The sequence below is a fragment of the Seriola dumerili genome, unplaced genomic scaffold (genome assembly GCF_002260705.1).
Source record: "Seriola dumerili isolate Sdu_G_001 unplaced genomic scaffold, Sdu_1.0 BDQW01000138.1, whole genome shotgun sequence".
NCBI lineage: Eukaryota > Metazoa > Chordata > Actinopteri > Carangiformes > Carangidae > Seriola > Seriola dumerili.
Window position 1 is genome coordinate 6,192,817 of NW_019174393.1, and position 17,086 is coordinate 6,209,902.

A 17,086-nucleotide genomic window follows, 5' to 3' on the forward strand; every position below is an offset into this window, starting at 1 on the left:
TCTCTTCTCTAGAATAATAAAAGGGGAAGTCGCACAACATGTGCACATTCTGCACTTTCTACATTTCTGTTGATGAACCCGGGGCCGCTGGTTTCTTAACAGTATCACTACACCTTTTCAAATGTCCTGAAGGACCAGAGAGAGAGAGAGAGAGAGAGAGAGAGAGAGAGAGAGAGAGAGAGAGAGAGAGAGAGAGAGAGAGAGAGAGAGAGAGAGAGAGAGAGAGAGAGAGAGAGAGAGAGAGAGAGAGAGAGAGAGAGAGAGAGAGAGAGAGAGAGAGAGAGAGAGAGAGAGAGAGAGAGAGAGAGAGAGAGAGAGAGAGAGAGAGAGAGAGAGAGAGAGAGGAAGCAGTGTGTTTTCACAATGATGTCTTGTCTTTCACGAAAGGAATAAGAAATATGTTCAACATTCACACTTTATTTTTTTATTCATTGGTTTATTTACGAGTCACAATCTGCTGTGACTGTGAGCCAAGAGGCTATTTTTCACCTGGAATCAGTAAACAGATGTTACATTCAACTTAAAAAAATCTTTAAAAAGTTTTTTAAAAAGTGTAAGAATACAGGGGATAAACACAGTGGCTGCATACACTCTCACACTATGATACAACCTTTTGTTATGCTTTGCATTTTCAGTTTGTTGAGACTGTCACAGAGGCACTTAATAAACTCTACATGTTCATTTTCTGTAGTGTTGTATTGGGTTAAATTCTAATTTCATTTGTGTTAATTTGTCCACAACCTGTAAATGAAGAGGTGGGCAAAATAACATCTTGCTCACACACTGTGTGTATTCACTACACTATAATAAAACCAGCTATACTACCACCAGTGCAGCTGTTCTGGGACGGTAGACATACGAGTAATGGACAAAGTAACAGGAAAAGACGTGAGGAAATCACACATTACAAACACAGCTGCACAGATGTATCATATTAGGCTGATTGTCAATTAGCAGCAGCTGGAAGAACCTGGTACAAGCAGCCTTTAAAAGATCTTAAAAATACAGCTGGTGTTCTTTTAAAAGCAGGTGCTGCATTTAAATTCCTTCCGCAGAAACTGGAAACCAAAAATCAGACAGAAAGTCGATACTAAAACCTGACAAGTGGTTAACAGAACAGTGTGTGTGTGTGGGTTTCTTTTAACCACATGAACTTCAGTATATCAGTCCGAACGCCAACAGCATCATGCATATTTGAAGGTGGCTGTAAAATGGCAAGACGCGGTAAATATTAACAGGTAAAGTGACACCGATTGCCGTTACATGCTCCGAGTATGAGGTCTGCTGCATATGAACACAAAAAATTAAAACAGGAAATAACTACATATCACTTGTAGATGAGACAAAACACTTTTAACCCACACGCACACATATTACTAACAATATCATTTATTTTAAGAAATTATATTATTATTATTACAAGGTTCGTTAAATGAGGATCTCTCAAATCTGAGTCCTCCTCTAAACAAATATTTACAAATTTCACAGTGAATTTGGTGCATTTGGTTATAAGATCATGAATAGAGACGTCTTCAAACCCTGTTAATATTAATCTTTTCAAAATAAACACAACACTGACACAAGGAATCAGATAATCATGACATGATGAAAACAAAAGAAAATGTGAATAGGACAATGAGATTAAGGCAAAGGTACAGGCAACGGAAATTTGGCCTCCCAAAAAAAAAGTCTCAGCTTTGACATCCATTTCCTTCAACAGAAATGCAATAATCCAACACTCTCAAGCTACATCTGTGGACCTTACAGATAGTCTGAATGTATGCCAATAATCAAAGTCCCTTCTAATCAGTGCACTAAACCTGCTAGTTCCGATTACAAGACCCAATAAGCATCTGCAACTGTAATGGTATCCAAGCGGAGGGAGAAGTGCAGGAAGTTCGGAGCTTCGCTGTCCTGCTCAGGGCTCACTGACGTTCCTCTTTCTTGCCAATATCTTCCGGAGAAACGTTGTTCTTCTAGGTAAATCTGAATAAAAGATTTCAGGGTGAGAGGTGTAAAACGACCTCTCTCAGCCCCAAAGAAATGTAACCACTAAAAAGTCTCACACGGACAGGAATGTCTGGAGGACGAGGTGGACAGAGGCGACGAGAAACTGGTGGCTTACGGTTACAGCAAGAGTCAGTCCTGTCTCTGGGGCACACAGCCTTCCATCTCCAACACCTCAGGCCATCCCTCGAATTTGTTGGTGTCTGCGCTGTTCTTTATGTGCTGGAGAGGGAAACACAACACACACTCTCACAAATTGTGTTTAATATGAAACCAGATAACCAGCTTCGTCTTGATAGTCCGATGGATATTATATCCTGTTCACACGAGTGTGACATTCATGTAAAGTGAACAGACGGAAAGGCCATGACATAAAGAATCCACTGTTCTGCCCAACAGCTGATATGAACCGGGTTGTTTAATGTTGGAGTGTCACTTAAAGATTACAGATTATAAGGTTATACAAAACCTCTGTATGCTCATATACAGTAATAGTGCTCAAACTGCACTTCATGTCACCTCTCACTTTAACAACTGGAAGAACAAGGTCCACACGTGTTCACACTTTCAAAGAAAAGAAACAAAAAGGTTGCACTTGTTGTTGCACTTTGATGAATGAAGTGTCGACAATGTTGTGCTCACATTAACTGAGGAATTACCAAATTACATTACATCTTTCGCTCCCTGAGCTGATGCCACGCAGAGTGCAGATCTACCTGCAGCAGGTATGAGATCTCTGCATGATCCGCAGATGAAAAGTGAAAATCTGCTGTGTCAAATATCTGTTATCTGCTATCAGGATTCTCACCAGCCTTAACCTGGCAAACTCTTGATGTACATCTGATGGGGAAACACTTGCGTTGTTGTGTTGAACACTGAGGATTTGCTGGGAGTAGAGAAAGACGAGGATACTGTTCCCATCATTCAGCTGAAATTGTGTAACTCTTTGTCAAAGAGAGTTGAAGTAAAAATAGGATTTTGTGGGTCGTGTTACCTGCTCAAATGGACTCTTGGTTTTGATGCCTTTCCCTCCCACAAAGATCCAGTTATCCCGGAAGCCCAAACTAGTGATAACTGAGCTGCCCAGATCAGCAATTAGCTTCCTGGCTTCATCGTTGAGCCTACAGAGGAAGGAAGACAATTATTTCACGGCCACACCAGCAGCGGCACAATCAATATTAGAGATAACTAAAGCAATTTAAATTAATCGTGTGAATCTAAATTGTAACAGTAATCAAGGGGATACTGTGGGAAAAGTCCTTACTTTGTTGAGGGATCATCAAATGAGGCCATCATCACCACTGTCCCTTCTTCAATTTCCTTCAGGAATTTAATTAAAGGAGCCACATCTGCACAAGGTTACACATGGTTAACACAACGTTACAGTGTGTGTGTGTGTGTGTGTGTGTGTGTGTTTGCAAATGTCCAAAACAAAAAGGTTGTGAAACGTATTCACCTCCTGCCCACATGTCAAAGAAGTCTGTCTTCATAACGTCCCCTGTTCTGCCTGTGGAGGAAAAAGATCCCACTTTAAATCTCATGCTCACGACACGACACAGAGGAGTTTTATAGTTTTAATCACTACTGATTAACAACAGCGTATATAACTTTTATTACATTAAGTACACAATCTCTGCAGTGACTCATTGCTCATGTGCTATATTATCACCTCTAGGCACAATATATTATGGTTTTGAAACAATCTTTGTGATGTAAATTGTTGTTAATTAGCAGGCAATAATATTATATAATGTTCTGCTGTGGACAGGCTCATGACGTCTTTTTGTTAAATGGTGCCATTCACTGTAGCACTTGATGCGTGACGTGGCAGTATAACATGACCGTCCACAGTTGTTCACTTATTAAAAAAGGTATTTGACTTCAAGGTGTGGAACTGATAACGTTACCGTGGACCAGGGCAATGTTGATTCCTCTCCCCACATTGTTCTTCACACTGCTCATTATTCTACAACAAGAAGTAGGTGATGAGAGCAGAGTCCATGGGGATACTTTCACTTGTCAGGAAACGACACTCCCTGTACAGCCACGAAGGGCAAAACTTTACTGTATGCCCCCCTATTCATTATTTATAGACACCATAAATTCATTTGTTTCATAGTTCATAAAACACTAGAATGTAGTTGTACACACATTTGCGTTTAATGTATTTGTCAACATCTAAAACTAGTTCAACAGATAATAAGTGACAACATGTTAAAACACAGTTGAAATATTAAATACATCTTCATAGCAGCCGTTATGAGTTCAGTTATAATTGTTGGTAAATATTATATAATAATTTAAGCTTTAAAATATACTTCTAGCTGCGTGAAACTATATCATTGTGTTATAAATGCTAACAGATGGACTCAAAGTAAAGTGTTAGAGTGGAAATATGTTTGATAAGACAGACGCTCTGGGACTTTTGCATGCACATATAATCTTTCCACGTTTATCTTACATTACACCAGGCAGGACTTTTAACAGATGAGCTGACTGTTTTAGAACAAAGCACAAGTGATCTGCTCTGACTGCAACTATGGTTATTATGGTTGGGTTGACTTGCTATTAAGCAATTCATAATTTAATGTATAACATTTTTTTTTTTCAATCTTGTTTTGTCTAAACAACAGTCCACATATTCAATTTATAATTGTTTAAAGCAGAGAAAAACAGGAAATCCTCAAATTGCATATTTGACATTTTTGCTTGATAAATGAATGACGGCTGACTAATTTTCTGTCAACTGACTGATGGATTGCAGACTTCAGTTGGTACATTTCTAAAACAGAAAGCAGCTGCAGGATTATGTCTTTAAAATGGTACCTGATTGCTGCCGAGCTATGAAATAAAGCTCTGAGGAAAAAAGTGTACATAAACGGTACATCACTTGACTTACAATTTGTCCTCTAGGCAGATTCTGGGTCCCACTACACTGGCCGCTCCACTCGCCATTTTGAAGGCAAAGTGTCCAGCCGGACATGACTTGGACAGGCCACACTTATACCTGACTGGCTTTGTTGCTGTGAAAAGAAAACCCCATTTTCACATTGACTAAATAGCACAGTATCAGTTAACAGGTAACCCAGTCACAAGAGCCTATTTACAAAACAGTGCAGACACAGAACAGAGAGCAATGGTACCACTTAAACTCTATCATTTACACTCTAAATGCCGAGTGCTGAGCTTAACACGCACCTGAGACTGTGTGGTGATTTTGGTGTGACCCAGGCTCATTATTAACATTCATGTGTTGACTGGTTCGACTGGTATAAAGTAACATCTTTAGAGCTAGTTCAGTTACTGAGAAAACAAATCAAAAAAAAAAAGTTGAGCATACTTACGGGCTTCATCCACTGGCACAGATCTTGCTGAAAAGCAAATATTACACCTTTAATGAGATTTTCAGTGGTCACCTAAATGTCAATAATTAAACTGCTTTGAGGAAAAACTCCCTCCTCTGAATAAAACATATATTTCTGTTCTGGTAAAGCAAACAATGATCAAAGCTGGTCAGTTATAAAAAATGCCATATCTAGTTTCAGTAATGTAAAGACAACCGGCTACAATAAGGAAAGCGAAAATACCACCTCTAAGTAAGCGTCATATTCCTTTTACAACCGAGCGCCTGCCACTGTCTCTTATCCTAATCTGCGACGAGTTTCGAAATGCAAGGAAGGTGACTCACACATCATGCTGCTCAGATTGAAATCCATGTTGATCTCCAGCAGTTGGAAAGCCAGAAAGACAGCTAGGAGGAACACAAAGATGAGCGCTGCTAACTTCAAAATACCTGGAAGAGCAAAGACATACAGTGATTAGCCGTCAACTGTTAATCAACACAATTTGGGAGATTTTAAACAACACACAAAGATTTTCCATGGGCTTATATCCTATTGTATAGTTTTTAAAGGATGCACTTACCGCCAGCCCTGACCATCTTAACGAGCCTCCAGCCACCGTTTCCACAGCTAACAACCTGTAGAGATGAAACCATCAGATTTACTTATTCATGTGTCTTATCAGGGTGGCCAGGGGTCCACAACAACTACAGGGCGACGCTAACTTTAGCTGACGTGGGTTGCTAACAGCTGAAATGGTTTACACACAAAGTTAGTTTGGGGTTTTACAGTTAACGTCAGTTTAGCTTTACTTAACTGTTTATTACAAGGCAGTACGTCGTTATGGTGCACTCGGCTAACGGCCAGAGTTAACGGACTGGAAATTACTGTACATAGCTTGCAAGCTACATTTTCAAAAGCTACGTTTAATCGTCTGCTGTGTAACTTCCTGGTCTGTCTATGCTAGCTAACTGACACCGAAGTAGCTCCCGTGGATGTTCAGTCGCAGTAATAATTGAATCTAAAACGTTAAAATATCTCCTCCAGATGAACGCTCACACCTTTCTTACCTGTTCAATAGCCACGGTAGCGACAAGTCCTACAGTGGTTCAGAATGTCATCACCTGATATGAGTGAATCGTGTAATGACAATTAAGCTAGCTGTATAGCAGGAAAGGAAGGCGAGAGGCCCCACTCTGTCGAAAAAACGAAAGACGAATGAGCCGGCAGACCAGACAAAAGCGAAGTGAATCAAAAAACTGGGCTTTTTACAGCGTCTCATTCCTTAACATTCAAGTCAATTAAAACAATAAATAAATAAATAAATAATACAAGGGGTTATTTCAGCTTCAGTCTTATTTTGTTTGATTAGTTTTGTTGCTTTTATTTGTTATTGTAATTTAGTAAATTTGCATCTGTGCATGAAATATTTAACCAATAAAATTATATCATCATCATCAATACATGAAACAATAATTCCTGCAAAATACTGCATCATTTTAAATGAAATGCATTAAACTTTCTTGACGAGTTCAGTGTTCAAATGTTTCTATATCACATTTCTATATAGAGAGCAGTTATTTTAATCCATGCTCACTCTGGGTCTGATTAATTCCTAGCAGAAATCTATATCATTTTCTTTACAGTTAAGCATAAGAAAAGATAAATATTTAGATCTACTTGCAATGATCCTTTTTTGTGTAAATCCCATTAATCAGCAACTAATTTATAAGTCACAACTTGGCAGTTTTACGTTACTTCCACACTGAAGAGTATTGGCAGCTAGTTCAGAGGGATACATCCTGTTAATAAACTATCTTTGATTTCTGCTCTTTCTTCTTTTATGCTCACTTTGAACCAGATGGGACAGTTTCCGGCAGCACCAGTGCCATCTGATGGAGGGTTTTGAAGTAAAATGTATTGTGCATTAAAACCAGTCGTGTTATATTTTAAAATGTAACATACTCAAAATGATGAATATGCAATAATTTATTTTTCACAAATGCAAATTTGTTTTCACATTTTACAGAAGTAAAAAGGTGCTGCAAACAGAGTGAAATAAAAAAAAAAATACTGTACAAATGGAAGAGCAATAAAAGTAAAGTAAAGCAACAAAATTAAGTAAGCTCAATAAATTAAGACATTTTCATGCTTGTCATTCAAATCCATAGACTTTGGCACGAAGGTTGTTCCCATCCAAATATGAGGGATTAGTCCATCAAAATGGAGTTGGTATTCTTTTTCAGCACAGCTGGTTTCAATCCATAATGTCTATTATGTCCATCAAAATGTGTCATGTGTCATTCAATAAGATCCTGTCAAAATAAGAGCACAAAAGTATCAGTATAGTTGGCAAAATCTCACAATCTGAAAGCGATTTTGAACTCAAAGTGTTATAGAAAAAATAATAAACAAAAGCGATAATAAGTCTGACATCATCTGAGTCCTGTTGGCAGACGGTGCCATTGCTGCTGGTTGCGCTTTCAACATTATCATCATCCTGTATCTGCAGGTTGGAGAAACGGTACACTGGTGACCTGTAGAGGGCGACAGGAAACAGCAATGCTCAGCTCCTGCTGAGTGTTCAAAGATGAACATGCAGCACAGCTGTGTGTGTGTGTGTGTGTGTGTGTGTGTGTCTAGCTCACCTGTTTCTATAAACCACTCTCCTGACAGCAAGGAGAGCAGAAACGACAGCCACCAGGACGATGAGTCCTGCTCCTGCACACACCAGGATCAACACCAGCCTCTCTCGCTGGAAAACACACACAACAGCTGTTACACTCCGAAAACACTGAACATGAGCAACTGGAGGTACACAGACTGATTAGACCAACAAATCTACTGACCGGTGTGTCAAAGTGTGTGTCTGGAGACGATGACCTGGCAGGTTGGCCAGGGCTGGGTTTAACACCACAGGGCCTGATGACTGTCTGCACTGCGAGCTGAAGATTGAACCCACCCTCACACTTATTACTCGGGACCTTACGATACCTACAAACATGGTCAAAGTGTGTGAGTATGCGCAGGATGTGTGTCTCTTTGTTTTAAAAAAGCAGTGACCATTATTACCCTGCTGTCAGTAGCTCGTCCTCCTCTCCATTCAAACAGACCTCCAGAGTTTTATTTGGGGCGTTGGGTTGTCTCACACACTCGGAAGTGTTCACATGACGATAGTAACCGTAGTCACTGTAAAGGACAGAGAGTGTGTTCACTGAGGAGTATTCTCCATGCTGGGACCAAAACACTTCCCAATACAAGCTTATGTTCTTCAATCTGGACCTGAAAGACGGCACATTCTGTATATTTCTTCATCTAATCACTAATAACAAGCTACAATTGTCTGACTCACCATAAGTAATCTTCTCTGGTGCACGAGCAGGGGCTTTGCTTCTTGCTCACCACAAAGCTTTTCCCATTTCTGCATACAGATTGTTTCTTCAGCCTCCTGTAAGTCTCCTTGACACCCAGGACGCAGCCGTTTCTCTCCGAGTCTCCTCCCTCCGTAGAATGAGCCAACCACTCCTCATAGTCCTGCTCGTTACCTGACAGAACACATGACGACCAATCAGGACACAACTGTCAAGGGCAATTCTTTCAGTTAGTAATAAACAAAAAAAAAGTTAAAAAGGCTGGTTGGTTAATAAATGTAACATATATATATATATATATATATTTATATTCCATTACATGGACATATAACACACCAAAACATAACACAGAGTGTAACCATTCTTCTCCATGTCATGTGGGGAGAAGTTTCTTGTGCTTAATTTCCCTGTTCAATAGACAACACCAGATTCAGTTTCTGTTTCCATCTACTTTCAGGCATCGCTCACAGTGCTGTCGATTGAATTTGCCAAGCAGATACGCCGTCACATCACCCAGAAGATTACTACTACAGGCGTAAAACAACGACTGTCATTTTACTTCTGAATCTGCAACAATTATTGCTGTCACCACACAGCAAAACTGAGCAGGAAAACAAGATAAACTATTCTATTCATGTATTAAACTATTCATGTATTAATTATTTAGTATAACTCTGACATAAAACTGTGTTCATGCAGGAAGAAGCTGATTGAGAAAGTAAGTGGTTACAAAAATGAAAAAGGATTACAGAGAGATAAAGAAACCACAAAAACAGGAGGGTAAACAGCGAATGAAGTGGTTTGATACACTGGATGCCCTTTCAGTCTTGTTTGTGTCTTGTTTTTAAAGCATGATGGTTTGTGAAATGCAACAGAAATGAAAATAGAGGAACCTAATGCGCCTAAATCTCATGACTTCTCAGAGGTTTAAGTTTGGGAAAGTCCCAGACCCTGGACTGTTAAGTTTCTGTAACTGCTGTAAGGCTTCACGCACCTACCACCAGGTGGTAACGTGCGCTGTGAAGGAGCAGGCTATATATGTTAGCAGATGTTACAGCGACTCGACTCACACTCTCTGGTAATGAGGCTCTGGAAATCGATGGTGACGGCCACCCACATGGGCTGGCCGTCCTCCTCGGGCCGGAAGCCCCACACACTGACATTCATGGCTTTGGTGCCTGGCTCAGATGCCAGGCCTGCGAAGAAGAAGGGCTGGTCAGTGAAGTTATACGACTTCCAGCACTGGCCCTCGTCTGTGGAGAACCTGGTGATGAGAAACCTCATATAACTCCAACTCTCTCTGCCTCTTATTGTGTTAACTTGTCAACTGCGCATGAGGTAAACAAATATCCTTTTCAGTACTTGATAGTTTTGACTTGTCCTTCGCGCTGAGCCTCCACAGCCACAATGAGACCCCCAGAGTCCAGTATGCTGTAGTGGTGAGTTCCCCTCAGTGTCCCCCTCCAGTTATAGCCCCCGTCTGAGGAAACGAACACGTCTGGGTGCTGCGACGATGACAGAGAATCACCCACAGTGCCTGAAGAAGGAAGGAGATGATCCCAAATACGTCTTTTAATCATCACACATTAGATTTCCAGCTGATCGTTCACTCATTCAAAGCTGAAAAAAGGGGCCGAGTGTTTGACTCTGACTTCACTTGTCTGTGTAACAGAAGCTGGAGCAGTTAAATTACCATGGGCGATGACCAGGCCGATCGCAGTGGGCTCAGAGAGCGCCACCATGGGAACTATTCGGTTGTTGCGACTGTGTTCTCCATGGATATGAAGGTTGCACTGATGAAAGACACAAAGGCACTTTAGTCGACAATGACTAATTCGAATAATGTAATGTACACAAATGCAAACAGGGATTCATGTAACGTACACTCTTAATTTGCTCTCTACAGTCCACGTTCTCAGGTTTGTTAAGCTGTCGCCACATCCCTCCTCTGTTAAAGGAGATGACAGATCTAACACGGCCGTCTGCAACAAAACACAGTGTTAAGGTCATGAGTCATAATATTCAAATGAAAAGGTGAATGACTGGATCAGCAGTTCGATTTGAGCAAAGTAATTAAAGCCTAGATTAAGTAATATGTCTGCTAATTAACTAATGCATTGTGGAAGTCAGCTAATTACAGTTAGAGTATGAGAGCAAAAACAAGTTGGGAACCACTGGCTTAAACTTTTAATGAGTCCATTAATTATAATGGACGTTATTATAAGTGATAGACATGATGGCCAAGGCTACAAAAAATAAGACTCAAGCTGTAATAAACCGGAATTATCCTTTAAGATTTCACCAATAATGCAGAAATATAGGGCATCCAAAAAAGGTTTGCATGTGTGCAGATGTGTGCAGGTGTGTGTGTGTGTGTGTGTGTGTGTGCATCCAGAGTGGACAAAGAGATGGATGGCCTACCCTCGTCTAGTTTGTTAGTGAGGTATACTCCTCTCAGTGAGGTAATGTTGGTGAAATCGCTCTTCCTCTGCCCGTCAAACAGGTGGCGCTCCAGTGACTTGGAGAACAAGATCCCACGGTCGTCCGACGTGTACATGGTCCCAAAGTAGGTGTCTGGAGTAAAGCAGAGGGACAACTTTAGTCTCTCAACACACTAAAACCCATTTTGGCCAATTCTGGATCAAGGTGTGCTGTAGATTTTATTCCTGAAGATCAGTTCACTGGTCGTAAACAGCTGTGAATCTGTGATATCTTATTAGAGATAGTCTATTAGTCCAGATCACTGGTAGTGTCTGTTTCCTATTTGTGGTCATGTTTTTTATGTTTTTCCAAAATCAACATCACATTTTCAACAAACTACCTCATTCCTCAATCAAACAGGATGTGGTTACTCAGCTTTTGTTTTCTTACTTTTCTTATAAAAACAACAGTAACTGAAAGTTATTCACATCTACAGGTTTTAGTCTCCATCCAGCAGAAACCAAACCGCCGGCACAAGATATCATAAACAATGAGATCTGAAGGTGGGAGTGACGTCTCAAACTGAATGTAGTGACAATGAAATGATGCACCTGGTGTCAGCTGATGCCAGCCACACGTCATCATCCGTCATATTCTAACTGTGTGAAACTCACACACATCAGCTGCAGCCATGAAGGACGAGCTCGGCTGAGGAAGGTGATGGAAGTGGTTTACTTTTCTTGAGTGTGCGCGTGCGTGTGTGTGTGTGTGTGTGTGTGTGTGTGTGTGTGTGTGTGCGCGCTTGTGTTTTTCCCTGATCCCAAGATATGTTTGTCAGCTTTTGCAGTGTAACCTAAATCTCCCTCCCTCCAGCCAACAAAAGATAAAGCCCCTCTACCCCCATATCTCCCCTATTTATCTCAGCAGTACAAAAGTCCTCATCACTTAAACCACGCAGCACTAACTGGAACACTTTACAGAGACATAATCACACTAATAACAGAGGAATCAAATAGGCATGACTGTGTAAAGAGGAACTGGATGAGACAGAAAGCAGGAGGGGGAAAGACGGGAACAAAGACTGGGCAGCTGGACCTGAATGCACAAACACACTCAGTAAGATGATTTGTCAGCAACACCAAGAACTTGTGAAACCAGTCTGGTCTTTACCGTTGAGCTTTTCCATTACAACAAAAGGGGCTGAGAGAGCTGTAACTTCAGCCAAGTTGTGCGAATATGTGTCAAGCATGTTTTTAAGGTAGGTGTGCACTTGTGCATGTCCTCTGAGTGGAGGGAGGAGATGGATTGTCTGTTACCTCCTGGGTTGTCCACATGCATGAAGAGCATATCCTCATCTCCATCCAGGATAGAGTAGAACTGGAAACACACAGACAGACACACACACACACACACACACACACACACACACACACACACACACACACACATTGGGACGAGGGAGACGGAGCACATGTGGGTGAGAAAATCTAGATTTGAGATAAAAAAAAATAAATTAAAAATAAACAAAAAAAACTTTGTGATGACTAATTTACTCTTTGCCATAAACCTTGTCTAATCATCGTGAGAGAGAGTGCATGTTTGTGCTGTCAACAAGATGTAGTGGGTGTGTAACTGTATGTGTGTGTGTGTGTGTGTGTGTGTGTGTGTGTGTGTGTGTGTGTGTGTGTGTGTGTGTGTGTGTGTGTGTGTGTGGAGGGGGTGGATGTTTCACCAGAGCAGCTGTGTGTTCAGTTGGTTGTGAAAATAGGAAATGTTGCCATTGATGTTTCTGCCTAAGGTGAAATAACCTCTATAACATCCAGCCACTGAAAGCATGAGTGTGTCTGTGTGAGTGCAGTACTTGGCAGGAGAGTTTAAAAGTTTCCCAGAACTGAAATTATTATATGACCATCTGTGTATTTCCTGTGGTAGTGCTTGGCATAGTTTGATTTTTTTTTTCATTTTAGAGTCAATAAAATATGTGACTTTTGATTAAAAAAAAACATTTTTGATGAAATAAGGAAGTTACAGTACATGGTGCTATGGACACATTTCAGTTAGCACCACAGAAAGTATTCAAGCTAATGTGTGTTGTCTCTGACAGTATTTAGATATTCATTTCTCACCTGCTCAGTGGAAGCAGAAGGCAGCAGTGCCCGACTGAACGTCTCTCCCTGGTCTGATGAGAAATACATGACACGAGGGGATCTCTGCCAGCAAGACAATGTAACGTGCTGTATAAATACTCACTTACTGAACAAAATGACAAGTGCGTTACTAGTGACTTTATGTCACAACTCACCAAATCTTCCATCACAGAGAAGAAGAGAAAGGCTCCTATGTAGCCAAAACTGTAGATGTCCTCATGGATTATGGTGAAGGTCTTCCCCAGATCCTTTGTCCTCTTCAGCACCCAGTCTCCTCTCTTGTCCGCTTCAACTGCAGCAGCAAGAAACCAGACTTGATAGCAAGTGTACAAGCGTGCTCAATGGGACATCTAAACTTCTCTTAGACCGTATTTAAACTGGAAAACAAAACTCCTATTTATATTTTAGTGGACCAACTGCTACATCTTTCAAATCTTGATTTGAGTCACATTTGTGATTTTGGGATGTGTAAATACATTTGACTGGATATTTTTTGATAAATTAAGCTTTGACATTGTTGTGGAAATCTCAGGCCTGTCTTTGTGGTTTTTATTCAACATTGCATCTGCAAATGGGCTCAGCACTTCTACAGAGATCAACGGTCCCCACAAAGAGAGAGCCTCGAAATGAGAACAATCCAGTGATTTATACTATAAAAAACAAGAATGTGGGAGTATCTGCCCTCAGGAATAAAAACAAGGCATGTGGGGCAAGAATGTAGATAAAGAACTACTCCACAGTCAAGCAACTGTTCATCAACTAAAAAGGGGTTAAAATGAGGTCAGAAGAGAGCACACATATGATGGCATAAATTTTTCCCTGTTACAATAAGAAGAGAGGTTACAAAAACAATCACACTAAGATTCTCCACTACAGACATGAGCACAGAGGACATCGTTGTAAATCTGGACCATCTTCTGCTTAAAAAGTATGACAGCCTCCCAACTGGTCATGGAGGTTTATTCCATGCACACCACGTTTGTATTGTGTGGACAGTAAGTGCAGTTGTTAGTGTCTTCTATTGTTTTATTGTGTTTTTATTATTTTATGATTTCCTCTAATGAGGTAATACAGAGCTAACAGCCAGCCCACCCAAAGTACTTTTCCACCCTGGAAGTGTATTTCCTCTACAGTTTCCTACCTGTGTCCACTCGACTGCAGCTGAAGAACAAATTGACACCAGCTCCCCTGACGGAAAGAAGAAGTTCAAAACATTTCACAAATGCCAAACATGTTGCAAGAATGTCCACGGAAATTGTTTGTAAGGATGACTTTAAAACATACTGCATATCATATACCGCATCGTACATTCAAGTAAGATTATATTACTGCGTCATGATGTATTTGCCAGTCCTGCATTACTCCTGCCCTTCAGCTTTCATTGAATATAAGGTTCATCCATCATGTTTCTGTAGATACACTGGGATTTAGTGTGTGGTTTAGTTTCCTGTTTATTCTCACCATGAGAAAGAATGCACTCCATCATGAACTTTTGTCCACTTGGCACCAAAGTCCAGAGAGAGCCACAGACCGCCCTGCATGTCAGGAAGGAACAGAGGAATGTTTACCTTTACTTTAAGGTGTGTGCTTGATGTGTGTGTGTGTGTGTGTGTCTGTATGTGAGTGTGGACATATAGTTTTGACCCAGAACACTGCATTGAGCAAGTGAAACCACCGTGAGACCTTGAACATTTGTTAGAAAAAAATGGCAAGAAAGAGAGAGAGAGAGAGAGAGAGAGAGAGGAATCAGCTGTGAGACTCACGTCAATGCTGAGGGCCACCAGGTAGTCAGGGTTGAGGAAGTGGTACGTGATCGGCTGAGCCAAGTGGAAGGGGAGTTGGATGAACTTGAAGGTCGCACCGGCATCTGTGGAGGTGAAGACGACCCCTCCTGGGTTGTCCAACACCGGTGTGTCCGCTGTCAATATCACCTGTCGATTAAAACCAATAAACGCAGACGGGAGATCTGAGGAATGTTTGCAGGATTGATGAGAGGTTACAAAAGATAAGTTAAGTAAGGATGAAAATATCAAAATGAAATTGTTTACTACCGATGATCTTTGAGCTTAGTTTTTAGTTTTATGAGATGGAATATAATGCAGAGAAAGCTGAATAAAGAGAAACAGCTCACTGAGCTAAATGTACAGTCAAGTTTAACTGTTGAAGGTTTTGTTTCATGCTGCCGTTACTGGCACCAAAGTGTTCTTATGTTTCTATTTCTGTGGGTGTGTTTTTGAACATGGCAGCAACCACACCACATATATCGATGCAGAATGTGATGCAGATGTAGATGTGACACTGAGTTGAACAGACGGCAAAATGCGAGATGTCTTTACACTTGCGCTTCCCCGTGTATGAGCACGTTCCCCAAATGAAACTCTAACAGCTCTCTTACTTCACACCCTCATAATGAAAAAAAAAAGCAAAAAACAAAAGCCGGGTGTCACAACTAAACCAAACTCACAGAGCTCCCTGGTCCAACACTGACTCCAAACTCCTCCCTCATGAAAGTGTTGTTGATCCGGTGGGAAATGTCATGGAACGACTTCCCATAATCCGTACTGACAAGAGAGGGAATGAAGTCAAGCTGTCACTGCATGAGTTTGTGCACAGAGAGCGGGATGGACGTGCTGCTGACACCAACTCACCTTCTGTAAAGTCGTGAAGAGCCTCCTTCTAGAAAAGAATCAAGGGGAGCGCTGATGGTGGACAGCACCAGGACCACCTGGGATCAATGTGGTTGTAACTTTACAATGAGGGTCCATTTCAATTTCCATACGACATACAGTACTTTCAGATAGGATGCTTAAAACGGATATATTTCACGCCAATCAGAGCACACTGAGAAAAACAAATAAATATCATATTCTGCCTGAAAATGTGAAGTTGAAATGATGAAACTGCTGGAAACAACTGCAGTGTAAAGCCTGAATATTCACATGTTTCTGAGTGGGACTGTGTTTCTACAAAGACAAGCAGGCAGCATGTTGTTTTTCATGATGGATACTCACTCCTGTTCCATCGCCCACCCATGTGAGAATTACATAGGAGCCATCATCACCATTAAACCCTGTCTAGGAGAAGGAGAGAGGAGGGAGACTCACACATATCACTTATAAGGTTAAATAAAAAGATGTTCAAACAGCATGACTTGCAAAATGGGCTGAATAAATATGAGAATAATAAAATAATGTTCAATGATTGATCAACACATTGGTGATCATTTAGTATATTAATCATGTTTAATGTCATAATTCTTCTTTCTATTACAGTTTCACTTCTTTATTACTCTTAACTTGTTTGATTGGCATCTATTCACCAAAGCCCAGCTTCACACACTTAAAAACACACCTTACCTCATGTGTATTGTCATCCAGGACTTCGTGTTCGGCTGGAGTCAGATGGAGTCGGCAGGCAGAGAAGGATGGACCGTGAGAAAGCTTGGCTGTGCCAGATGAGCTGCTGGCTTCTCTCCTGGTGCGTGTGCGCACTTTCCCCTGGCTCTCATCCTGCTGAGTCCGGTGGAAAGTCACCGTCCTCCCCCCGTGGCCTCTGCCTTCAGCCCCCAGAAGACAGACCCACACCCCGCCGAGGACCACAAGTCTCCAGATCATATCCAATGTGAAAATAACGACACCTCACTCAGAATAAGAGCAGCCAGCAGCCAGTGACAGAGATGCCTGCCGATTTCTGACTCTGTTAATAATCTTGCGCTCTCAAGGCAAGTGGGGGGTGGGAAGTGCTTGCACGGGTCATTAGCATAAAAAGTGCTGTGCTGTGTGAGGTGGTGCGTCCTCCG

General features: G+C 41.2%; 2 protein-coding genes across 3 annotated transcripts; both read right to left on the reverse strand.

Annotated features, from left to right (window-relative positions):
• Window positions 1–408: 408 nt before the first annotated feature.
• On the reverse strand, window positions 409–6,530 carry fam3c (family with sequence similarity 3 member C). 2 transcript variants are annotated; one of them, XM_022749669.1, is made up of 11 exons: window positions 6,419–6,530; window positions 5,932–5,986; window positions 5,696–5,800; window positions 5,352–5,378; window positions 4,907–5,030; window positions 3,915–3,973; window positions 3,464–3,514; window positions 3,272–3,356; window positions 3,002–3,128; window positions 2,126–2,229; window positions 409–1,986 (listed from the first exon to the last, which is right to left on the reverse strand). In XM_022749669.1, the coding sequence occupies exons 2-10, from the start codon at window positions 5,945–5,947 to the stop codon at window positions 2,140–2,142; spliced, it is 684 nt and encodes a 227-aa protein (XP_022605390.1). In that variant the 5' UTR covers window positions 5,948–5,986; window positions 6,419–6,530; the 3' UTR covers window positions 409–1,986; window positions 2,126–2,139. The 2 variants fall into 2 exon arrangements, with proteins under 2 accessions (XP_022605390.1, XP_022605389.1); XM_022749668.1 differs by having other exon boundaries at window positions 409–2,229; window positions 6,419–6,529.
• An 824-nt stretch (window positions 6,531–7,354) lies between these two features.
• Window positions 7,355–17,005, reverse strand: LOC111224697 (sortilin-like). The gene is made up of 21 exons (XM_022749290.1): window positions 16,644–17,005; window positions 16,299–16,361; window positions 15,936–16,012; window positions 15,752–15,848; window positions 15,051–15,218; window positions 14,749–14,822; window positions 14,429–14,475; window positions 13,443–13,579; window positions 13,267–13,350; window positions 12,457–12,517; window positions 11,141–11,293; window positions 10,604–10,701; window positions 10,413–10,512; window positions 10,082–10,256; window positions 9,790–9,983; window positions 8,701–8,893; window positions 8,421–8,537; window positions 8,198–8,342; window positions 7,997–8,103; window positions 7,783–7,885; window positions 7,355–7,663 (listed from the first exon to the last, which is right to left on the reverse strand). Exons 1-21 carry the CDS (start codon window positions 16,899–16,901, stop codon window positions 7,649–7,651), a joined length of 2,466 nt encoding a protein of 821 aa, XP_022605011.1. The 5' UTR covers window positions 16,902–17,005; the 3' UTR covers window positions 7,355–7,648.
• Between the last annotated feature and the right edge of the window lie 81 nt (window positions 17,006–17,086).

What these genes read in the sequence shown, in the direction of transcription:
- fam3c (XM_022749669.1), bottom strand. An exon ending in ATCTGCCTAGAGGACAAATT is followed by an intron (nt 3,974 to 4,906) that starts GTAAGTCAAGTG and finishes TTCTTGTTGTAG; the next exon opens with AATAATGAGCAGTGTGAAGA. An exon ending in CAACATTGCCCTGGTCCACG is followed by an intron (nt 3,515 to 3,914) that starts GTAACGTTATCA and finishes TTTCCTCCACAG; the next exon opens with GCAGAACAGGGGACGTTATG.
- LOC111224697 (XM_022749290.1), bottom strand. Translation starts at nt 16,901, where the DNA reads ATGATCTGGAGACTTGTGGTCCTCGGCGGGGTGTGGGTCTGTCTTCTG. An exon ending in GTGTTGGACCAGGGAGCTCT is followed by an intron (nt 15,219 to 15,751) that starts GTGAGTTTGGTT and finishes TTTAATCGACAG; the next exon opens with GTGATATTGACAGCGGACAC. An exon ending in GGAGTGCATTCTTTCTCATG is followed by an intron (nt 14,476 to 14,748) that starts GTGAGAATAAAC and finishes TCTTTCCGTCAG; the next exon opens with GGGAGCTGGTGTCAATTTGT.